The sequence below is a fragment of the Aquarana catesbeiana genome, linkage group LG09 (assembly GCF_042186555.1).
Source record: "Aquarana catesbeiana isolate 2022-GZ linkage group LG09, ASM4218655v1, whole genome shotgun sequence".
NCBI classification, from domain to species: Eukaryota; Metazoa; Chordata; class Amphibia; order Anura; family Ranidae; genus Aquarana; species Aquarana catesbeiana.
The window spans coordinates 277,114,210-277,139,536 of record NC_133332.1 but is presented as its reverse complement, the minus strand read 5'-3'; the positions used below and the strand labels follow the sequence as shown (position 1 = coordinate 277,139,536).

The following is a 25,327-nucleotide window of genomic DNA, read 5'->3' as shown; positions in this document are numbered from 1 at the left end:
CCAGTCAGTTCATGACCGCTCTCGGCGCCGCGCGCATGCGCACTTCCAGTGAGGGCTTTTTAAGAATGGGAGTGATCTGTGCATGTTTTAGAGGGGAGGGGAAAATGCCACTAGAAAGGGAGAGATTGAAGATGTGGGTGAGGGAGCATAGGATAGAAGAAGAGGGTGACCGTAGTAGTTGTGAGGGAACAGGATCCAAGGGACAATTGGTTAGGTGGGCATCCGAGAAAATTTTTGTAACCTCTTCCGTAGTAGCCAATTCAAAAGAGGAGAGTGTTGAATGTGCTGCTGGGCAAGGTATGATGGGTGGGGAAGACGTACGCACAGTGGAGATGTCCTCACGAATTGCATCGATCTTGTCTTTGAAGTGATTGGCAATCTCTTGGGCAGTGAGTGAGTTAGTGGGTAGAGGGGGTGGTGGACGAAGCAGAGAGTTAAAGGTTGAGAAGAGCCGACGGGGACTGGATGACAAGGAATTAACAATGCATGTCTGCTCCGCTAGGCTCCGCCTCCTGCCCCCAAAAACACGATTTTTTAAATACAGCTTACCTGTCCTCTTGCTGGGAATACATCACGGGACACAGAGACTTAATAATTACTTAGTGGGTTAGATAGTCACCATCAGGTGATTGATTACAAGGCAATTACAAGGCAAGTTCCTCCCCTATATAATCCCTTCCATATGGAGAGTACCTCAGTTTTGTAGCAAAGCAATAAAAGTCCCAACGTATAGTCCTGAAGAGGGGCGGGAGCTATGTATTTCCAAGAAAAAAAATTTACAGGTAAGCTGTATTTTAAAAATCCTATTTTCTTGTTCATACATCACGGGACACAGAGACTTAATAATTACTTAGCGGGATGTCCTATAGCAATGCCCAAATTGAGGGGAGGGAGACACAGATCAGAAAAAAACATAGACCACCAACGGACTAGAGGAACTATATTGCTGCCTGCAGCACACTGCGCCCGAAGGCGGCATCCTTATGCCCTCTTATATCCACCTGATAGAATCTAGTGAATGTATGGACTGAAGACCACGTTGCAGCCTTGCAGATCTGAGCCAAGGAGGCCTGGTGATGCACTGCCCATGAAGCACTAACTGCTCTAGTAGCGTGCGCTTTAACCTGAAAAGGAGGAACTCTCTTCTTTACACCATAAGCCTGAATTAACCTGTCGAATCCAACTAGAGATAGTGGATTTCGATGCTGCCTGGCCCTTTTTCGGGGCCCTCTGGCACAATAAAGAGACAATCAGTCTTTCGTATCTGAGCGGTTGCCTGCAGATAGATACTGACTGCTCTCACAACATCTAAAGAGTGTAACAACTCTTCTTCCGCAGACTGTGGATCTGGAAAAAGGACGGTAGGACCACATCTCTATTCAGATGGAATCCTGAAACCACTTTAAGACGAAAAGTCGGGTGAGAGCGCAACACCAAAGGCCCATACGAGGGAATGAGAGGCAAGCGGTCTTTGAAAGAATACTGACAAGGCCGAGATTTGGCCCTAATAGTACTCAAGGGCAACTTCATTTCTATGCCTAATTGGAAAAAGGCAAGAATTCTGCTAATGGCATACTTTCTAGGATGCCACCCTCTGGATTCACACCAGGAAACATATGCCTTCCAGATTCTGTTGTAGATGAGCCTGGAAGCCAGCTTCCTAGCATTAACCAGGGTAGACAGGACTGGCCCCGAGAGGCCACAACTCTTTAAAATGTGGGTCTCAACCACCAAACCGTCAAATTTAGACTTTGTAAGGCAGGATGGAATATTGGACCCTGTGAGAGTAGATCTGGGCGGAGTGGAAGAACCCAAGGTCTTCCCTCTGCCATCTTTATGATCTCCGCATACCAAGGTCACCTGGGCCAAGCCGGAGCCACCAGAATTACCAGCTTTCTTATCCTTTTGACCCTCTGAAGGAATTGTGGGAGCCTTGTGCTAGCGGATCCTTTGTTCTTGACACAAAGTTGTCCAGTTTCTTGTTGAACCTGGAGGCCAACAGGTCCACATCCAGGGTACCCCATTTTCAACATATGGCCTGAAATATGTTGGGGTGTAGAGACCATTCTCCTGGGCACAACTGCTGGCGACTTAGAAAATCCGCCTGCGAATTTTCTACCCCCGGGATGAAGACCGTAGACAGGCAAGGAACATGTCTCTTTGCCCATGAAAAAATTTGATTCACCTCTTTTTGGGCATCCAGACTCTTGGTGCCCCCTTGGTGATTGACATATGCCATAGCCGTAGCATTGTCGGACTGTATCCGGACAGGACAACCCTGCAACCTGCAAGTCCAGACCTTGAGGGCTAGCCGAATTGCCCGAATCTCCAGAATGTTGATGGGCAAGAGCCTTTCGGCTCTGGATCATCTTCCTTGGGTGGAAGCTTCCTCCAGAACCGCTCCCCAGCCTATTAGGCTGGCATCTGTGGTTACCACTTTCCAAGTAACTGGAACAAAAGATTTTCCTTTTAGCAGGTCAGCAGCCACCAATTGAGGCCCTGGCGTACCCAAAGAGACAGGCATATTGGGAGATCCAAGGCTTGTACCCTTTTGCTCCAGGCAGAGAGAATGCTGCTCTGCAAAGCCCTTGAGTGAAACTGAGCGTAAGGGACAGCCTCGAAAGAGGCCAGCATCTTCCCTAATAGTCTCATACATAGCCGAATGGAGGGATTCTTCCTTGCCATGACTACGCAGACCAAATCTTTTATGGATTTGGCCTTTGACCCGGGTAAAAATACTCTGCTTTGGACTGTGTCTATGACCATGCCCAGATACTCCAGCCTTTTTAGGGGCTTTAAGGAAGATTTTTCTAGATTGAGGACCCAGCCTAGGTACTGTAAGTACTCTACTGTGCTGAGCACACTGCGGTCTAAGCGTGCTATGGACTGTTCTACAAGAAGCAAATCTTCCAGATAAGCTGTCACTGTTATGCCTCAAGCCCTTAGTTTTGTCAAGGACGGGTCTAGAATTTTTCTGAACACTCGAAATGCTGTAGCAAGACCGAAAGGTAGGGCCACAAATTGGAAGTGGCGTTGATCCACCCCAAACCTCAGGAATCTTTGGTGAGCGGGAAATATTGGCACATGTAAATATGCATCTTTGATGTCTATTAATGCCAAGAATTCTCCCCCCTGAAGGGTGGAAACTACCGAGCGGATAGATTCCATGCAGAATGAATGTCTAAAAACTGATGCGGGTCTTTTAGATCTAGAATAGGTCTGACATCCTTATTTGGTTTTGGAACCGTAAAAGGGTTTGAGTAGAACCCTAAGCCTTGCTCCTCTGGGGTCCCCTCTATAATCACCCCTTGAGATAGTAGATGTTCTAATGCCGCAGTACACACGATCGGAAATTCGGCCAGCAAAAAAACGATGAGAGCTTTTGATCGGAAAATGCAACCTTGTGTATACTCCATCGGACTTTTGCTGGCAGAATTCCCGCCAGAAAAAGATTGAGAGCAGGTTCTCAATTTTTCGGTCGGAAAAAGTTCCTATCCGAAAATGCGATCGTCTGTACAAATTCCGACATGCAAAATTCCTATGCATGCTCGGAAACAATTCGACGCATGCTTAGAAGCATTGAACTTCATTTTCTCGTCTCGTCGTAGTGTTGTACGTCACTGGGTTCTTGACGGTCGAAAGTTCAGAAAACTTTTGAGTGGCCATGTGTATGCAAGGCAACCTTGAACGAAATTCCGTCGGAAAAACCATCCAAGTTTTTTCCGACGGAAAATCCGCTCGTGTGTACGCGGCATTAGGCCAGAAACAAGGGTCTTCTTTTTTTCTGGATCCTTGAAGACTTTTGACCTTAGGAAACGAGAAGGCGGGAACTCCCGGAACTCCAGCTTGTAGCCCAGAGACACCGTGGAGGTTACCCCTCTGTCCTGAATCTCTTCCCGCCAGGCACCTGCAAACTGCAGCAGCCTTCTCCCCCACTCGGCCGAGCAGGGACGCCCCTTCGTAGGGAGGTTTTGGGGTTCTGCTTAACAGATCTTGAACCCCAAGACTTCTTTTGCCCTTGGGCTTGGCCTTGGACCTTTCCCCTAGTATTGGATTGGGGAGGCCGTCTTCACTGCCTTGAGGACTAGGCTCCAGGGGCTGGGGACAGAGAACATCTAAATGTGGGACGTCTACTCTTTCTTTTGACCGGTAAAAACATGGTTTTACCCTTGGTAATCTTCTGGATGTATTTGTCCAGGTCATCCCCAAACAGGCATTCCCCATAAAACGGGAACACAGTCAAATATCTTTTGCACGAAGCTTCAGCTGCCCAATGCTTAAGCCAAAGGGCCCTGCGCTTGTGTAGGAGCAGGAGGGAAAGGCAGGATGCTTGCTGAACAGAATCCATAATGGCATCAGCCACAAAACATAAGGCCTTAGGAAGGTCTGCATAAACCTCACCCTCCTCAGTGGGGAGGAGGTTAAGTACCTGCCTCATTTGTTCCTTGAGGAACTGGCACATGCCGATTGCTGCAACCGCAGGCTGGACCACAGCGCCAGTCATAGAAAAGGGGGCTTTAAATAAACTTTCCAGCTTCTTATAAGTTGGATCCTTGAATCCCTGAGCATTGTCCACAGGACAGGTCAGGCTTTTATTCACACAAGAAATAGCAGCATCTTTTGCTGGCACCTCCCATTTTTTGGTGAATTTTTCCTCCACCGGATAAAGCATAGAAAACCTCTTAGGAGGAGAAAATAGTTTATATGGGTGACCCCAGTCATCATACAACTTCTCCAATAAGGGATGAATTGGGAAGGTATATGCAGCCTGTGGAGTTTTCCGGGATCCCAGGGAGGAAGCAGAGGATTTGGCAGCCTCAGCAGAGGGCAATCTATATGTGGTATGCACCAACTCAGTAAAGTATTGCACCTGTACTTTGAGGGCCTGGGAGGCAGAAGAGAGCTTCTCCTCTTACCCTAAATCGTCCGTCTGCTCACAATCCCCATCCCCAGATAAGGATATTTCATCATCAGAATGCTCATCCGATAGGGAACCTAAAGCAGAGGGAGGGGATCTACCCCCTTTTCTGCAGCTCTTTAAGGAAGCTGTGACAAAAGTAGTAATCCTTCCTTCCAAACCATCCAATGCAGCCTTCATATTGTCTTCAGTGACATATACAGGGACTTTAACATTGGGAGAGGCTGCAAAGCCAGACAGGGGCACAGACTCATCCTGTGAGGCTACCTCCAGTCTTTCGGGGGGGGGGTGGAATCCTGCAGGCATGCCCAGGACCCCTAGAAGTAGGCAGTGATCTTTTAGTGCCTCTTTTACCTCCCCCTGAAGCCCTCTTACGAAGCTGCTGTCAGAGCTGGCTCAGCCCTTCCTTCTCTGAGCTTGCCAGCTCTCATCTCTCTCCACAGTTAACCAGCTGTTGTGGATCTGCTTGTCAGTCCCGCCTACTTAAATATCTCCAGCTCACTTAATTCTTGCCTTCGCCTTGGTCACATCACAAGAAACCATCTCCTGCGTTCCTGTTTAAAGACTGGCTTTTCTGGCATCCCTTCTGGCTCCTTATCCTGCTTGTTGTTCCTCTACTTGGATCCCTGACTTCTGGCCTGGCTGATTACCCAATCTGGTTACTGAACTCTGGCTTGGCTGACTACCCGATCCGGTTACTGGACTCTGGCTATGCTTTGACTACGCTTACTCTAGTTACCTTTTTATTTTTATTAATAAACAAGTGTGATTTTACTGTACTTCTGTCTCGGTCTGGTTCATGGTTTCTGACAGCTGCAAAGCAGAGGTACTAGTACAAATGCAATCACTGCTGTGCCCTGTTTTTACAATATAAACATTAGCTCAGTCTGCACAACCTGATGCCGGGTAGGTGTCTTAGGTATGCCTAGATCCGAATACATTGAGATGCTTACTGCCCACAGTTCTGTGTCCCACTGCTTACAGGAGCTCTGGCGTACTGGGCTTTAAACATAGCCGATTTGTACACTGGTACGCTGTGCACGCCGCACGTGCACGGCGCCGCAACCACGCCCCCCCTCCTTCTCCGCCAAAAATCACTGTAAAAGCGCACCCCCTGCGCGTAGGGCTGATACGGTGGCGGCAGGGGGTGAGGGGGAAAAAGGGGATTCCCTGAGAACTGCATGGAACCCCCGGACAGTGCGGGATCCCCCCTTCTATATTATGTGGCAGAGCCTGCAGCGGAGGAGGTGAGCTGCTTCGTAGACCAGCTTCACTGAGCGTGTATCCTGGATGGCATGTAAGTATACACCAGGTATGTTCTTACTCCCTCTAGTGGCGGAAACCAGGTAAGACATGCAACTATTCAAAAGAAGATAATCCATAATGTGTATACTTTAGGATTGTCTTCACTTACCTTATCCCCGCTGCAGGACTGCTGATAACAGACAGATCCAACCTTTACCCATCATGGCAGGTAGCATTGTGCCAACCTTCAGGGTTCTGGGTTCCTACTCACAGGATCCTATTCCCTGGACCTGTAGAAGACTCTGCCAGAAAAACTTTTTGCACTGGATCCCAGAGCCCAGTCCTCAAAGAGAGACATTACAGGTAAAACTTCATTGCTTCACACACAAGGCCCAGGTACCATCCATCTTAGGAGTATATATTGGCCCGAGGCATGGGTCCGGTTGTATAGCTCCTAGGCCCCCGCAGAGACCATCAAGCAGAGCTTTCTTCTTAGCACATCTTCTAGCGTGACCAACAACCTTAGACACTGGCGAAAAAACTGAGGTACTCTCCATATGGGAGGGGTTATATAGGGAAGGAACTCGCCATGTAATTAGGCTTGCCAGTGTCCAATCACCTGATAGTGACTATCTAACCCACTAAGTAATTATCAGGTCCACTGATACCACTGCACAGAGCAGGCAAGTATAACAGGTTTGTTATTTTTAAAGAAAAAAAATGAGACTTTAGTATCACTTTAAGGTGCACAAAGCTCTGTGCATATATAGGTGCCTGGGGGTCAATTCACTAAGAATTAAACAACGCTGAAAAAATTGCGGCAAAATAACACATGCGGAAACAGTTGTTCAAACGTTCAATTCACTAAGAATTGTGCAGTAAATAACTACTATGGCAAATTTTCCATAATGCGGTAATTACCGCATATTTTCATTCAGTAGTTTATCGTACTGAGCTGGTTGTTAAGGAGCGGGTCATAAAGCTGGCCATGACGCCCTTAACAACAGATGACTCATCAGTTGTCAGCGGGTTGCCCGCTGACAGCTGCATTTAAAGAAAACATGCCGTCACTTAAAAATTTTGAAAACAAAACAAGGTGGGCCCACACCAATATTAGAAAAAAAAAAACGGCGTGGGACCCCCCAAAGTCCATATCAGACCCCTATCTGAGCATGCAGCCCGGCAGGTCAGGAAAGGGAGGGGACAAGCGAGAGCCCCCCACCCACCTTTTTTTTCCTTTTTTCGTGTCCGGTGGTGCAGCTGGTGTCGTGATTGATGATGGAGCTACTTCAGGGGCCTTTTATTAATTATTTTTTTATTTTTTTAATAAAGGACTTGTCAAAAACTCTTTTTATTTACTTTTACACTTTTTTGGTGAATTAGTAGGGGTACAATTTACACCATACTCATTCACATGGGAGGGATGGGATCTGGGGGCCCTATGCAGCCCGGGATTGTATTCCTTAACCACTTGCTTACTGGGCACTTAAACCCCCCTCCTGTCCAGACCAATTTTCAGCTTTCAGCGCTGATGCATTTTGAATGACAATTGCGCGGTCGTGCTACACTGTACTCAAATAAAAATTTTATCATTTTTTTTCCCGACAAATAGAGCTTTCTTTTGGTGGTATTTGATCACCCCTGCGGTTTTTATTTTTTGTTTAAAAAAAAATTAAAAAGACCTAATTTAAAATAATTTTTTTTTTAATATTTTGTTGTAAAATTTTGCAAACAGGTATTTTTTCTCCTTCATTGATGTACACTGATGAGGCAGCACTGATGGGCACCGATGGGTGACAGTGATGGGCACTGATGGATGGCAGTGATGGGCACTGATGGGTGGCAATAATGGGCACTGATCGGTTACACTGATAGGCAGCACTGCTAGGTGGCACTCATGGGCATTGATAGGTGGAACTGGTGGGTACTGTGGGCACTGGCAGGTGGCAATGGCAGGTGGCACTGGCAGGGGGTACTGGTGGGCACAGATGAGGCATAATTGCTTCTTCCTCTTCGGGACCGATGTCCCTTGCAGATAAGCCGGTGATCTGCATTTTTTTCTTCTCATGTCATTGGCTGGCAGCTGATCACGTGGTAAGGGCCCCTTACTCGGATCTGTGATCACCCGAGACTCAGTGACTCGGTGATCACAGCGTGGGGCACGTGCACAGGAAAATTCCGGTCCGCACTGTGGCCGTCATTCAGCTATAGCGCAGACAGCAAGTGGTTAAATCGCTTACCTGTTTTTACCATGTGAGTAGATACTGTACTATGTAGTCTAATTAAAGTTTTAGCCAGACTTACACTATTTGAATCCCTTTGTTTTGATCTTATGTGAATACTCGTGTAACACATGGTCATTACTGATCTCACCTTACTCTGGAGAGTGAGCTACACTGTGGAGCTTCAGCCAAGTACTGCGAGCCGAAGCATTCATAGAAGGGATTGTTTTTAACAGTCCGATTGAACTCTGTAGTGTAGTCATTCCGTTCTTGTAAGAGTCCATTTCTGATAGCTGGTGATGGCTCACGTGGTGGTCACAGAAATGGATTAAGCACATTCATCTGTCAAGTGTCACAGCAGTGTTTTTGAAGACTTACTTTGAACTGTGACCAATCACAGCAGATCACATCACAGTTGTAAACAATGGATGGCTTCCTTTCATGCCATCCGTTGTGTACAATTGTGTTGTTAGCTGTGATTGGTCAATGTGATCACATGGTACAGACAGGGCCACTCACACTCCATCTGTACCATGTGATTAGCTCTGGCCAATCACATCTAATCACAACAAAACAATCTGAATAAATCTGTTTCATTTAGTAAATGCTTGCTTATAGCAATGAAATTCACAATGTGTAAAAAAAAATTCTGATCACTTCTCCAGAGTAGTACAGTCTCATTATGGTAACATTATTTCCTGTCGCATCATGGCAGCATACAACTATGGTTGTGGCTCCGCCTCTGCAACCTGATAGGACCGCATAGCTATTAAACCCTGAGAGGGCACCCGCCCCAGTATTCTCCTTTTTTTCCTCACCTGTCAAGGACCGAACATGCATCCCTTACAGGGCTGGACTGGGACAAAAATTTGGCCCTGGACTTCCTCATGACTGGCCCACTTGAATTTTGAGTGTCCCCAACAGCATCCCCCTTACATCAGAGTGTTCCCAACAGCGCCCCCCTTACATCAGAGTGTCCCCAACAGCGCCCCCCTTACATCAGAGTGTCCCCAACAGCGCCCCCCTTACATCAGAGTGTTCCCAACAGCATCCCCCTTACATCAGAGTGTCTCCAACAGCATCCCCCTTACATCAGAGTGTCTCCAACAGCATCCCCCTTACATCAGAGTGTCCTCAACAGCGCCCCCCTTACATCAGAGTGCCCCAACAGAGTCCCCCTTACATCAGAGTGTTCCCAACAGCGCCCCCCTTACATCAGAGTGTCCCCAACAGAGTCCCCCTTACATCAGAGTGTTCCCAACAGCGTCCCCCTTACATCAGAGTGTCCCCAACAGCGTCCCCCTTACATCAAAGTGTCCCCAACAGAGTCCCCCTTACATCAGAGTGTTCCCAACAGCGCCCCCTTACATCAGAGTGTCCCCAACAGCACCCCCTTACATCAGAATGTCCCCAACAGCGTCCCCCTAACATCAAAGTGTCCCCAACAGCGTCCCCCTTACATAAGAGTGTCCCCAACAGAGTCCCCCTTACATAAGAGTGTCCCCAACAGCATCCCCCTTACATCAGAGTGTCCCCAACAACATCCCCCTTACATCAGAGTATCCCCAACAGCGTCCCCCTTACATCAGAGTGTCCCAATCAGCAGCTCCCTTCACAGAGAGTCCCCACCAGCAGCCCACTTCACATAGCAGTCCCCACCAGCAGCTCCCTTCACATCAGAGTCCCCACCAGCAGCCCACTTCACATAGCAGTCCCCACCAGCAGCTCCCTTCACATCAGAGTCCCCACCAGCAGCCCACTTCACATCAGAGTCCCCACCAGCAGCCCACTTCACATCAGAGTCCCCACCAGCAGCCCACTTCACATCACAGTCCCCATCAGAGAGCCCCCATCAGCAGCCCATCACAGCAGTGTCCTCCCTCTCCTCCCTCTCCCACTTGTACTAACCGTTTTGAAGGCAGCTTCTCGTTCCTCTCTCCAGTCATGTGATAACAAGTGATAGGGGAGAGAGGAAGGAAAGTCTGCCGTTGGTCTATCTCCCCCTGCAGGCTGGAGGGAGCATAACGCCTAATGGAAGGAAGCTTCTCCTCCTGACAGGAGTGAAATTGCGATCACTCACTGTCAGAGAGGAGCGGCTCCAGGACTGCACCTGACTGGCCCACTGAGCCATCAGCCCACCGGGAATCTCCCGGTAGTCCCTATGGCCAGTACAGGCCTGATCCCTTACCACTCTCGCCACAGCCAGGTTCAAGCCTCTCCTGGGTGGAAGTCCTTACCTGTACAGCCTCTAAATGAGCTTAACGGAAGGAACCCCACTCTGATGGTCTCAGGGGTATGTTATTAAAATGCTTTACAAACCTTAAATAGGTTTATTGCTTGCAGCGGCCTCCAGCCTTCCCTTTCTGAGCACTTGGGGAAAAAAATCTCTTTCTCTTACGGTGCCTCTGAACTCTGTAGTCCCACACCGTCTCAACTCTTCTGTGCATGCACGGACAGCGGGATCTCGCCCATTGTATTATCTTTCCAGTTTCCAAGATGGCGCCGGACACTACGGAACGCTAGTGCGCATGCGTGAGTGTGACGTCATCACCGTCGCGATGGCGGCAAGTTTAAAAACGCTGGGTTTTTTTCTCTGTTTCTTCCCTGAGCCTTTGCAAAGGGAGAACGGTCTGCAACTTGCTGAATTATCCGGTCTGGTACTCTGCACACTCTCTCTCTCTCTCTCTTTTCACCCACCAGGTCAGCTCTTAGTCTTTTTTCTCAACTTCATTCTGCCTTTCCTATATATGCATGCTGATTCACCTATATGTTCTAGGTCGGGTTCATTCACCTTCCATGGAGGCCGCTGCCCCGGTAGACCATAACCAGCCTAATAGGTAAGAGGGGATGATTGGTAAGTACGAAGGAAAGGAAAAAAGAGAGCCTGTCACTAAATGCTGTCTAATTGAACAGCCCTACCAGGTCTTCCAGATCGTCACATTTAACATGAAGGGAGCCCTCAAGAAGGAGCCGCTCAAGCCACAGGTAAAGCTGCTCAGAATGCAGCAGAAGCTGCTCAAGTCGCAGGAGAAGCCATTCAAAATCTTATTCACGGTATAGTCACTCCTATCACAGGAAATCTCCTACGTGCAGGCACTCTCCGCCCACCCAGCGTCCCCGTCTATCTGGGAACCCCTGCTGGATTTGCGGCGCCACAGTGCTTTCGGACAAGCTAGCCTGTCGCACGTGCTTCAATGAAGCAACCAGAAACAAAGAGCTAAACACTAGGGAGTTGGCCAAAGAATCATCCCTCCAAAGCGCAGGGTCTGAAATCAACAGACCTGTACTCTGCTACTCCCTCCTCATCAAAAAAATCGGATCACCTGTCTGATAGCGATGACCCAGAGACATCCACTGGCTTTCACTTCTCACTAATTAAACCATTTGTGAGATCAGTGAAGGAAGCAATCGATTGGGTGGAAGAAAAAGAGACTCCTCAAAAATTGAGGAAATACTTTCCAAACCTTAAAAAAGACCCGGAGACCTTCCCATTCATTGACGAACTTGAAGATCTAATCAAGGACGAGTGGCAAAAGCCAGAGAAAAAGATCAGTCTCAGTAATAGGTTACAAAAGCTCTATCTGCTTAAAGAACCTAACGTCAACCCACTAATATCACCGCCAGTGGTCGACTCCCCTCTGATGCGCCTCGCTAGGCACGTGACACTCCCAATAGAAGATACAGTCACATTTAAACATGTGTTGGATAGAAAGCTCGACCTGGATCTCAAAAGAACCTACCTGTCTGCAGGTGGCGCTTGTAGACCAGCAGTGGCACTGGCAGCTGTGGGAAGGGCTATCTCTAGCTGTTCCTCTAACGTTGAAAAGCTGGTGACAGAGGGGGGAACAGGAAAAGGTAATTTCAGCCCTCCAGGAGCTTAGCCTTGCAGGAGACTTTGTCGCTGAAGCCTCCATGAATATAATAAAATCTGCCTCAAGAGCAATGCTAAGTTCAGTGATGGCCAGAAGGGCGCTTTGGCTGAAACCCTGGTCGGCAAATCCCTCCTCAAAATTCAACTGGTGTAAAATCCCTTTCGATGGAACAAACCTTTTTGGAGAAAAACTGGACTTGACCATTTCTAAAGTCACCGGCGGGAAGTCGGGACTTATCCCTTCAGACAGAAGGCCCAGACAACAAAGGCCAACTGCCTCTAGGAGAAATCTCCCGGATAAATACAGGAAGGCTAAATCTTACAGGCCTGAGAAAGAGTATAGGAGGAACTGGAAGAACCCCCAGTCATCTTTCCTCAAGCTCCAAAAATCCAAGACCCCCACCACAGGGGACCAAAAGTCTTTTTGAAGGTGCGTCCGCCCAACCAGCTGTAGTAGGGGCCAGGCTCATGAGGTACAAGCAGGTCTAGGTGGAAACAATAAAGGACCCATGGACGGTGCTACTGTTCAGTTCGGGCACAAATGGAGATTCAAGAGACCAACTCTGTACAACCAGACTTCTCGAGAGAGAAGGATGCTACTAACAGAATACGTTCAAGGTCTGATCCAGAAGGAGGCTATAGTGGAAGTTCCACTATCCCAAAGGGGAATAGGGTTTTATTCCCCGTTATTTTTGGTGAAGAAAAAGACAGGGGACCTGCGTCCCGTTCTGGACTTAAAAAATCTCAATCTGTCAATCTTAGTGGAGACATTCAAGATGGAAAGCCTACAGTCAATTCTTCAGGCCATGAATATTGGGGATTGGATGCTTTCAAGATGCCTATCTGCACATTCCCATTCACACTTCATTTCAAAAGTTCCTCCGCTTTGCGGTAGGTCATCACCATTTCCAATTTCAAAGTCTCCTGTTTGGGATCTCAACCGCCCCAAGAACGTTTACCAAAGTCTTGCTGCCAGTAATAGCCTTACTGAGGGAGCAAGGCTTAAGAATCCATAATTACCTGGACGATATCCTCCTGCTCGTGGGCAATCGAGATTCCCTCCTAGTGCATCGATCTATTCTGACCACCACCTTGCAAAAGTTTGGCTGTATTATGAACTGGAGCAAAAGCAACTTACAGCCCACCCAGAGAATGATCTTCCTGGGGGTGGAACTAGATACCCACCTCAACACAATAGAACTCCCTCAGGAGAAAATTCCCAGTCTGATCAAAAAAGCAAAACGGCTACTTGCATCTACCATACTTCCAGCCAGAGAGTACCTCAGAATATTGGGATCATTCTCAGCAACCATCCTGATGGTCCAATGTTCTCAATGGAACACAAGACCTCTTCAGACATCACTTTTAAGACAGTGGAACGGGGTGTCATTGTCTCAACTAATCGCGATCCAGAAAGAAGTGAAACAATCACTCTGGTGGTGGACCAGATTGAGCAATCTGAAAAGATGCAAGCATATAGTCCCCCTTTCCCAGGAAGTAATCACTTTGGAAGCCAGCATGAAAGGCTGGGGGGCACACTACCGTCACTACGCAGTCCAAGGCCGTTGGCTGTTCAAAACGCAAACCGTGGTCTCGAATGTCTTGGAGATGAAAGCAGCATTCCAAGCTCTGCTAGCCTTCAGCCCCCTCCTCAGGGGAAAAGAAGTCCTGTTAAAATTGGACAACAGGATGGCAGTTGCCTATATCAACAGGCAAGGAGGCACCAGGAATCGCTCAATGATGCAGGAAGGCCGCCCAGTTCTCGAGTGGGCACAGCTAAACCTAACGGCAATGCATGTCCCAGGAGTTCAAAACTAACTGGACGACTCTCTAAGCCAGAGTTTTGTATACAACAACGAATGGGCTTTAAGCCACCAAGCCTTTTCCCTCATAACCGAAACTTGGGGGATACCAAATATAGACCTGGCAGTGACACCAACCAACATGAAGTGCCAGAGGTATCTGGCGATAGTTCCCTTCCCATCAGCAGAGGGCACGGATTGTCTGCAGCACGTCTGGAACTTCTGTCTGGGATACATTTTTCCACCGACGCCCCTTATTCCATTTTCTACTCAAGCTCAAGAGGTCAGAGTCTACAGTGATAGCAGTCCTCCCTTTTGGCAGAGACGGCCATGGTTCACGGCGCTCCTCCAACTGAACACAGCGAAGCCATTGCTGCTCCCGATGACAGCGGATCTACTCTCGCAGGGACAGCACCTTTACCCATTTCCGGAGAGGCTGCACCTAACAGTCTGGTGATTGAAAGGGCTAGGTTCCTAGTCCAAGGTTGCTCCCAGAAAGTGGTAGACACTCTTCTTCAAGCCAGAAAATGCACCACCAACAATACCTATAAAAGGATCTGGGAGAAGTTTCTCTCATTCGCACAACAGCAATCCTGGAACCCATCATCTCCAACAGTCGCTCAGATACTAGTACTAGTTTCTCCAGCTAGGCCTATATAAAGGCCTTGAGTCTAGTACCCTGAAGGTACACGTGTCAGCCCTGTCCGCCATGACAGAAGTGAAGTGGGCACAGGAGCCCCTTGTCATCCAATTCCAAAAGGCCTGCCTAAAGTTGAGGCCACCTAGAAAACCTTCTTTCCCAACATGGGACCCATTGGTAGTGCTAGAGGCCTTATCCCATGAACCATTCTTTCCAATGGAGGGCATCTCTCTGTTGAACCTAACTCTCAAGGTCACTTCCTAATAGCAATTACATCTGCTAAAAGAGTCTCGGAGATGCAGGCCCTACTGGCAAAGGAACCATACCTAACCATCTACCCGGACAAGGTAGTTTTAAAGCCATCGGATCGCTTCATCCCGATGGTGTCATCCTCCTTCCACTTTAACCAGGAGTTATGCCTTCCCACTCTACAGAACAGGGGTATCCACACCCACTCGATGTAAAGACCAGTATCCTAGCCTACCTCTCGGCAACCAGTAACCTGAGAAAGACGGAGAACCTCCTAGTCATCCCACATGGCTTTAGGAGAGGACAAGCTCCTCTCGCACCATCGCAGCATGGTTGGTGAAGACCATTAAAAGAGCTTACTAAGAGCAAAGCAGCCACGTGGTCTTCAAAGAACACCTTTATTTCCCATTATAAAGTGGACTCCACTAGATTGTCCACGGTAGAATTTGGGAGAGCAATTATACAGTCCAACACCTCTATTCCTTGTAAATAAACTTATCTTCTGCTCATACCCACCCAGTTTGCGAGTTATTCCCTATAAGTGTATGCTGCCATGATGCGACAAGAAAACGGAAAATTGTACACTCACCTTTCCGTAATTTTCCTTTCCTGTCGCATCTTCATGGCAAAGGTGAGTATACAATTTTCCGTTATTGCTCTGGTCAGTGTGTTTAAAAAAAAAATAAAAACAATATACACTGATTTGGGTTATTTTCTCCAAAGAAATGTAGCAGAATACATTTTGGCCTAAATTTATGAAGAACAATTATTTATTTGCAACATTTTATGACCGCAACAAAGAAAAACACATTTTGCTCTCAAAATTTTCATGACTGTGCAATTGTCATTCAAAGTGCGACAGCGCTGAAAGCTGAAAATTGGCCTGGACAGGAAGGGAGTAAAAGTGCCCCGTATTGAAGTGGTTAAAGTTGAACTAAGGGTAAAACTTTTTTTTTCATTTTGGATAGAGCACATCAAAAATTTTACATATATTTGCAGGCCAAAAAATCAATTTTATAAATAAATGCATACAATTTAAATGAATAAGTTCCCCCTTACATTCAGGAGTGCCCAGCAGAGTACCCCCCTAAATCCAGGAGTACCCAGTAAAGTCCCCTCTTACATCTATTAAAGTCCACTTTGGTTATACTTTAATTTCTGAAATGAAACGATTTAATCAGGTTTAAAACTTCTGTCATGTGACCATGCATCTCTTACAAGGGGTGGGGTTACAGCACACTGAGCAGATACACATTTGGGGGGATTGAATAAAGCGGCTGTGCCACTATTCTTGCATTAATCCCATTTTTATTGTATTGCGCCAAATTCATGAATCATTTGCAACAGTTTTGGTTCTGACAGAAACTCGTGCACCAAATTCAGGTAGTTCTAAAATGCACCACTTTTACATTGTGTCGCATTGAATGTGTCAAATGTAAAAGTGGAGCTAATTAAGATCAACTTTCTTTTAGTAAACAGAGAGAAAAATTGTCTCAAGCAGATCCTGCAAAAGTGTCTCCCGTGCATTCTAAAAGTAGTGCAGCATGAGCCAAATCTAGTACAAGTTCTAGACAAGTATATATATATATAAGTAGAATGCATGAGAGATACTTTTAAAAGTTTGCCTGAGCCAGTTTTTCCCTCTGTACACCTTTTGGAGAGTTGATCTTAATTAGCTCCATTTCTCCATTTGGCACATTAAATGCAACAAAGGTAACAAGGCAAGAGGCAGGCTGTGCTTGAACAGGGGGAATTTTCAACCGGCAGGCTGTGATTTGGAGGGGGGTCAGAATCAGGCTATGATTGGTCACGGGGCGTAGTGGCAGAACAAACTACCCAATGTAGGCATGCTGTGTGTCTGCGCAGTGTCCTGTACCTCTGAATGGCCAGCCAAAGGAGGAAAACTGACCAAGCAAACACAGATCAGCTGAAAATGACATGGACTATATAATACACATGTGAACAAACAGAAAAAAAATATTTAGGGTAAGATACAGTACACTTTACCACTTGCCACCCGCCATATAGCAAAATGACAGCTGCAAAGTTGTTTCAACACCCTAACTGGGTGTCATATGACGTCCTCAGGATAATAAGCCTCCCTGGGGCGCACATTGTGGCGATCGTTGTTGCGGGGTGTCAATCTGACACCCAGCAACACTGATCTAGGTAAAGAGTCTCTGACGGAGACTCTTTACCACGTGATCAGCCGTGTCCAATCACGGCTGATCACAATGTACATAGGAAGAGCCGGTGATCGGCTTTTCCTCACTCGCGTCTGACAGGCAGGTGTGTAGAACCACCACCAGGGATGCCGCCCAGGACCACCAGGGAAGCCATCCACACTGGACCACCAGGTATGCCCCCTAGACCCCCAGGGAAATACTAATCTGTGCCCAGGCAGCTGACAATCAATGCCGAGGCAGCTGACAATCAGTGCCCACTCACAATGCCTACCACTGCCAGTGCCACCAGGGATGCCTATCAGTGCCGTGTATCAGTGTCCATCAGTGCCACGTATCAGTGCCCAGCAGTGCCGCCTATCAGTGCCCATCAGTGCCCAGCAGTGCCGCCAATCAGTGCCACCCATAAGAACCCATCTTCACAGCCTTTCAGTGCCCATCAGTGTCGCCCATCAGTGCCCACCAGTGCCACCCATGAGTGCCCTTCAGTGCCGCCTATCAATGCCCATCAGTGTTGCATATCAGTGCCACCCATCAGTGCCGCCTACCAGTGCCCATCATTGCCGCATATCAGTGCCCATCGCCCGTCAGTGCCCGCTCATTGGTGCCACCTCATCGGTGCCGCCTTATCAGTGCCCATCAGTGAAAGAGAAAACTTATTTACAAAATTTTTTAACAGAAACAAAAGCAAAACATTTATTTTTTTCAAAATTTTCGTTGTTTTTTTTATTTGTTTAGCAAAAATTAAAAACCGCAGAGGTGATCAAATACCACCAAACGAAAGCTCTATTTGTGGGAGCAAAATTATAAAAATTTAGTTTGGGTACAGTGTTGTATGACAGCACAATTGTCATTCAAACTGCGACAGCACTGAAAGCTGAAAATTGGTCTGGGCAGGAAGGCGTATAAGTGCCCTGTATTGAAGTGGTTAATTTAATTTATAACTGTTCATGTGTGATAATGAAATCATGGACAGCAATTGTAATTGTGCATTACATACTCCTGTATGGCTTGGAATAACTACATGCAGGAAAAGTTTTTAGCATTTGAAATCCAAAGCTGGAGAGAAATGGCTCAAATTTTTACCAAATTCAGCTGAACTGTCCAATATTTGAGCTGTGGTGGCTCTGTCAGCAAAAATCACTGAGCTGGGTGGAAAATATTCTGCCAAACAGTGACAGCATCCTATGTGATGCATTGTTCAAGTACTGTATTTAAGCTGCCATGGGTTGTAATGACACAAAACCGACCGTCCAATGGGGGGGTGGGGGGGTTTGTTTGCCACCCCCACAATAGAAACCACCAGCCGCCACTGCCCAAAACCAAAAATTTTATATACTGCAGTTTACCAATCCCTAGATGTGATGGCTGCTTTATTTTATTTTTTTCGTTACCTTTTTTCCCCGTCTGTTTTCACCTGGAGATCTGGGCATTAACACACCTCTGGTCTAATACAGGGCCCCCACTCTGGATGAAGGAGGACACTGGGCACCTTTGAACAGCAATATTGTCAGTCTGGGGGAGGGGAGTGTTAGCTGTACTAGCAGATTTCAACACACTTACAAATTGAACCCAAACTTTAGCTCACAAGCAGTTACAGCAACGGTTATTTTTTCTTTTGGGATACATGAATGAATAAAAGCTGATCAATGTAATGCCCCTTTTACTGGTAAATGGCTTGTCTCAACACTCTAACTGCTACATTTGCAACAGAACTTGTTATTTTGAAAAACAAAAAAGACTTATTAACAGGATCACCTGCTGAAAAAATGCAATATAATAAATGTTTGCTTTTTGGTTTAATATTGCTTTATTATTTATATAATATAATATTATTATTGTTAACAGTTATTAACAGTGTTGCTCTTATACCTTGCAGGCTACAGGCTCCTGGGATTATACGGTTAGACTATGGAGTGTTTACAGTGATAGGACAGACAGAGCGTTGAAAGGACATAATGGCAATGTCAGCTGTGTATGCTTTTCTGTGTCTGGGATGCTGGTAAGAAATTGCACCTAGGTTGGCACTTTCTGTGATTACGCTTTTGCTACATTTCTTGAATACTGTAATTACTGGATATGTTACCTCTACCTGACAATGTATCCTACCTGTGCCTATGTGTTGTTTTTAAGCTTTTGAATTAAAAAAAAAATATATATTTACTGAATGAAATTGCCCTTACAGATAAACAGGATTATTAATTCATGCTTGTCAAGTTGCGGGAATGTGCGTAAAATCATGTATTTTTCCACAGCACACAGAAACTAGCAGCTCTTTTACAGATACTAAGTGCAGGAAGAAAGAGAAGCATGTAGCAAAAGATGCAGGAATAGGCGCAGGGCTGGCATGACAGGGCCAGCTTGCCAATTAAGGGTTAACTGGGTTTTGAGTTGGTCAGAGTAGAGGGGGTGGCCAGAATAGTATGCAGCATAGTTAGGGAGGGGCCAGTCTCAGGTGGTCAGTTGGAGGTGACCGGATGAAGAAACAACTTCTCTGCTCCTGCCTGCTTCTACACACATGCCTGTGAGTAATATGGCTGAGATGGATGGATTCCTGGCCCAACTAAAAGCTTGTCTTTCTGGCTAGAGGGAAGTCTGCAGCAGCCAGAGAGCCTGGGGGCTGACGTGCTCAGAAGTCTCAGCCTCCAGAGCGTTTTCCCCCCTCCAGCCCCCCCCCGAGCTCAGATGGGAGCACCCTCGCAAGGGACCCTCCAGAGTCACCGGCTCGGCCATCCACTCAAATGGCCGGTGCCAGCGCTGGGAAGAATAACTGACGGAGGCAGAGCTCATCAGGTGGGGACCGCAGTGCGGCTTCCCCCCCGGTGCCGCCTGCAATGGAGAGGGAGACAGGAACGAATGGTTATCTCTCCTGGTGATGTTCCGGCCAGGGAGGTGGCCCAGCGAGGGAGAAACCAGCGGCTGGCAGCCATCTTCCAACAGATGGGCAGGTCTTCAGGTCGGGGGTGGAGCCGGGCGCATTCCCCCCCTCGGACGGCAGAAAAAACTGCTGGCAAGAAGGCCAGGGGATCGAGGGGTGCAGCAGGAGCTGGAGCACGGCACACCCTGGGTGGTGGGACAGGCACTTCCGGATCTGGGGTTGGCGCCTCTGAGACTGTCATCCCTACGGTGGCAGGGCGGCTTGATGCTGCATTCGAACGATCTGAGGGTGAGCCGTCCAGCTTAGAGGATGATGGAGTGCCTAAACGAACGGTGACGGTGGAATCGGGACGGGCGGCTGCGGACCCTCTCCTGTGCAGCCTGGTAAGTCCAGTACTAACCCCCTTTCTTCTTTGCAGGCAGTGGTGGGTAGTCTTTTGGGCATGGGGGCTGGGGGTACAGGGGCTCTGGGAGTATCCCCCCTATCCATGGTATTGTCGCCTGCACCTGCACCCCACTCAGCGGACCGGGCGTCTGCTGCATTGAGCTTGGGAGGTGAGTTACAACAACTATTAACAGGTTTGCGCATGTTAGTGCAACAGTTTGATGTAAGTGCTGTTTCTTCTTCCCCAGTCGCTCGGTGGGTTCCTGACCTGACAAGGGTGGGGGCCTTATCCACCCCGGTTTCGTGGTCGGTAGTAGATGTTACGGGTATGGCAGGGGGGGCAGGGTCGGGGGCTCAAGAGTGGGGTCCAGCCTCCGGCAAGGATGATACACCGAAGGAGTCGAGTAAGGTTACGGACACCATTTGATTGGCTGACGCAGCCAAGTGTGAGGTATATGTGTGTTTTGAGGGTCCTTTGGGGGCGCATCTCAAACCGGAGGTGCAGGAAAAAATATGGAGAGGTGAGTATGTGGAAATGTTTTCCTTGCTGCCGCTGGAGTTCAACTTGGACCGGGTGAAACTGGACAAGTCAAAAAAGGAGGAGGAAGTAAAGCGTCGTTATCGCCTTATTCCTCGCTCCTTTGTGAACTGGTTACAGGCGTTCGCTATTCTAGCGAGTATGCTTGGTGAAAAGCAGCCCGAGAATTGCTCAGCACTCTTTTGTTACCTGGATGCCATTGGAGAGGCTCAGAGGGTGTACGGGGGTCAGGCGTGGCTCCGGTATGACAAGCAATTTTGCCAGCGAAAAGCTATCCGCCAATCACTGCGCTGGGACCATAAGGACGTCAGCTTATGGATGAAGCTTATGTCTTCTGCGCAGGCCTCTACATTGTTTTTTCCCAGCAGTGCTGGAAGTTCGGATGCCCTGGGACAGCCGGCCCCCAAAAGAAAAGGAGTGTGTTGGCAGTACAATGAAGGGGTGTGCGGGTTTGGAAACGGTTGCCGTTTCAAACATGAGTGCTCTGGCTGCGGGGGCAGCCATATTCTGTCCGGATGTTTTAAACAGGGAAAAGGCCATTCCAGAGACGCTTTCAGGAAAAAAGGATGACTCCAGTGAGTGTGGAAAGGATGCTCCCTTTTCTAAATGGGTACCCGGAGCGGCTGTCCGGTTCCTCCAATTGGGTTTTACGGGGGGTTTTAGGATTCTGTACTCGCTCTCACGCATACCTCCAGTGTCAAAAAATCTGTGTTCGCCTCTGCAACATCCGGCTTTCCCATTTCCCCCTTTGTCGGATTTAGTGGTTTCACCATTGGGGCTGATCCCCAAAAAAGAGCCCCATAAATTTCGATTAATTCATCACCTGTCCTTCCCAAAAGGGGAGTTGGTTAATGATGCGATCGACCCGGATGCTTGTTCTGTACATCCTTTGATGCCGTGGTTTTCTGGGTCCAGCATTACGGACAGGGTGCACTCATGGCAAAAACTGATGTGGAAGCGGCCTTTTGGCTGTTGCCGGTCCACCCGCAGAGTTTCTACCTCCTGGGGTGCCAGTGGCAAGATGCCTTTTATGTAGACCGATGTCCGGTCGATCTCATGCTCCCTGTTTGAGACCTTCAGTTCATTCGTGGAATGGGTGGTACAGGATGGGTCAGGTATCAATTCCATCATCTATTCTCTACACGATTTTCCTGGACTATTCCTCTAGGTTGTGTGGTATCTTGCTGGTCACTCTACAGCATATTTCGGAAAACTTTGGTATACCACTGGCGCCTGACAAGACTGTCGGCCCAGTGGTTGAGCTTAGCTTTCTGGGTATAGTTATAGATTCACAAGCGATGTCGGTTGCTTGCCCTCCAGGCTGAGATCCGCATGGTGGTGGGTAAGTGCAAGATTCAACTGCAACAGCTACAGTCCCTGTTAGGACAGTTGAACTTTGTGTGTAGGATCATGCCCATGGGGAGAGTGATTTGCCGCCGATTATCGGCTGCAACTGCGAGTGTCTCTTCCCCAACACATTTCATTACGCTGACTAGGGATCACAGGGAGGACTTGCACGTGTAGCATATTTTCCTAGATTCCTTTAATGGGGGCGTGACTGGATGGAGGAGAGAGTGTGTGTGAGAGTGCAGGGTGTTTCTCCTCTGCTCTCTATCCCTGCCCTGTACTGAATGCTTGTCGCACCTGGCGTTTTGGAGTCCGCTGAGGGGCTTGCTTGGGGGACTGCCCTGCCCTCTCTTCCTTGGCGCCCTGTGAAGAGTCTTGTGCCGTGCCGGGCTGTGCGAGGTCCTGGAGCCACTTTCCCTGTCTCCCCTGGGCTGGAGGATGCGCTGAAGCTGACTTGACGCTGGAGCCATGCAGAGTGTTTGCAGAGCCATCTATAATCCCGCCCGTGTTCTCGCGAGAACGTGCGGGGCTTGTTAGTGCGATAGCACACTGCTCGGCCGACACGGAGTGAGAAGTGAGGGTGGTGCGAGTACTGCAGGAAGAGCGAGGAGACTCGCCAGGAGAGTCAACCCCCCCCTCTTTGTGATAATTGACTTCAACAGTCCTTGCCTAAATTTAACAACCTAATCCCAGCATGTCTAAAAAACGAACACCTGATGAGCAGCCACCCCAAGATGGGACCCAGATGACACATTCCGCAAAAGAGAAGGAGAAGGCGAACCAAGCGTCAGCTGCAGCCGCAGCCGCAGCAACAAAACTGGAACGTCTCGCCCATACAACCTCTCTATCGCCCGTCAAGGGGTGTCACAAGCCAAAATTCAGGCGGGGTCCGCATCAGATAGAAGAAGCCAGGGGCATGGTCAGATATCCTCCAACCCTACCACCCCATCCAGCAACAAAACTGTAGTACTAAAGGAACAGGGGGAGGAAAATTAGGAACTGTAACAACAAAGTCCACAGGAGTTGGGGCGGCCTCTGCAGTCGGTCCTATTTTGAAGGATGAGGAGCCTACATTGAGGGATGTACTCAATGCCGTTAATGCCTGTAAAGACTCAGTCTTGACAGCCAGATAAAAAGTATTAAGGAGGAACTACTCTCTATGAGTCAGGTATTGGGTAGGACTGTGGAAAGGAAGAGAGACTAAGCACAGTTGAGGATAATTTATATCCATTAAATCAATTATATCCATTAAAATCAAGGGGTTGCAGGAACAAATGGCCTTACAGGCAGCTAAATTTGATGAAATGTAAAATAGAAGCCGTAGAAACAACGTGAGACTGATAGGCCTACCGGAGAGGAGTGAGGGTCCCAATCCCATAGCTTTCCTTGAGGGGTGGTTTAGGGAAATATTTGGGGACTCCACTTTTACATCACTATTTGCGATCGAAAGAGCTCACCAAGTCCCTTTTAGGGCCTGACAGACGGGCGAGTATACTAGGCCACTACTCTTGAAACTTGTTAATTATAATGACAAGGTGATCCTATTACAGAAGGCCAGAGAAATGGGGGACATTATGTATAACGGGGTTAGGGTCTCATTGTATTCGTATTTTTCGCCAGATCTCCAGAAGCGTAGAGCTGAATTTATACCAATTAAACGAACTCTGCGGGTGACAGCATTGGGCAGAACTTTATTTTTTAACTCACCGTCCGAAGTAAAGAAATGGCTGGGGGAAAACAAGAAGGACCTATAGATGATCTTCAGCATGGAACTATTTTGATTATATGGGGAGAGGAGGATGGTTTGGTTGAGGTTTATTGTACCCTTTTGGGCTTGGTGGCCCTTCCCCCCCCCCCCTTTTTTTGGCTTGATTATCACTATTACTATCACCATTATCACCATTATTGTAATATCACTGTAATGTCACTGAAATATCACAGAAATAAGATTGATTGCTCAATATGGAGAGAGTGGAGGAGGGGAGGCACTCTTTTGGTTTGAATGGTTATAAGTAGGGGAGAAAAAGTGAATGGTAAGGTCACAGGTGAAGCCCTTAAGGTTGGCCCCGATGGGCATGGGTGGAGGGATAAGGGAGGGTTGGGCAGGAGGGAGGATGTAGGTGGTGGGGTTGGGTGAGGGTCAAGAAGCACACATCACAAATATTAATATGTTGGAAGGTACAAATAATGAAAGGGGGAAGATATGGCGAGAGGGAGAAGTATATAGTTTGGAGAGATCACTTGGGATGGAGAGGTGTGAGCAAGTTTGTTAGGTTGATTACTTTTCTATTTAGTTTTTTCCTGGCTTTTAGTGTTGATTTATTTTTTGTTATTTAACCATGCAAGAAAGGAATTTTAGTATAATCTCATGGAATGTCCAGGGCCTGGGGGATCCAATTAAGAGAGCTACAGTCCTATCGACATTGGAAGGGAGTGGGCCCGGACTACTTTGTCAGCAGGAAATGCACTTAACCGCTGACACTGCGGACCAATTCCCCAATCAGAAGTTCCAAGCCCAATACCACTCGGTTCACTCCTCCTATTTGAGGTCATTTTAGTTGGGAGAGGAGCGCAGAGAGTTGTATCAACGAACAAGGTCGGTATATTTTTTTGCTTTGCTCGATTGAAAACAAACTTTTTGTGTTGACAAATATTTATATTCCCCCTCCTTTTAAACTGAAGGTTCTACATAAGCTATTGGAGTTTGTACTGGATAAAGCAGGAACCAGGATAATAGCAGTGGGGGACTTCAGTGAAGTACTGGATAAGAGTCTAGACAGATTCCCGGAGGGAAATAGATTCAATACAGCAGGCGCGGGTCGGCTATCTCAATTCTTGGTGGAAATGGGTTTGAGTGATATATGGCTAATGCGTTATCCGCAAGAAAGGCACATGGTGAGGATGCAGTGCAGTGCAACGTAGCTGATCAACATGACTATAATGTTGCGGGCAGACAAAGCCTAATATATAAAGGTAATTGTGAAACAGTGACTGCTTGAATATAGCAAAGCAAAAATGCATATACTGACACAAATAGGATAAATAATGAC

General features: G+C 47.6%; 1 protein-coding gene across 2 annotated transcripts in view; it reads left to right on the top strand.

Moving 5' to 3' along the window:
• The window catches only part of WDR38 (WD repeat domain 38), a 575,566-nt gene that overhangs the window by 352,506 nt on the left and 197,733 nt on the right, over nucleotides 1-25,327 (top strand). For both annotated transcript variants that reach the window (XM_073600360.1, XM_073600359.1), the window contains exon 6: nucleotides 19,010-19,132. In XM_073600360.1, coding sequence (XP_073456461.1) covers nucleotides 19,010-19,132 — 123 coding nt within the window. The remainder of the gene's footprint in view (nucleotides 1-19,009; nucleotides 19,133-25,327) is intronic.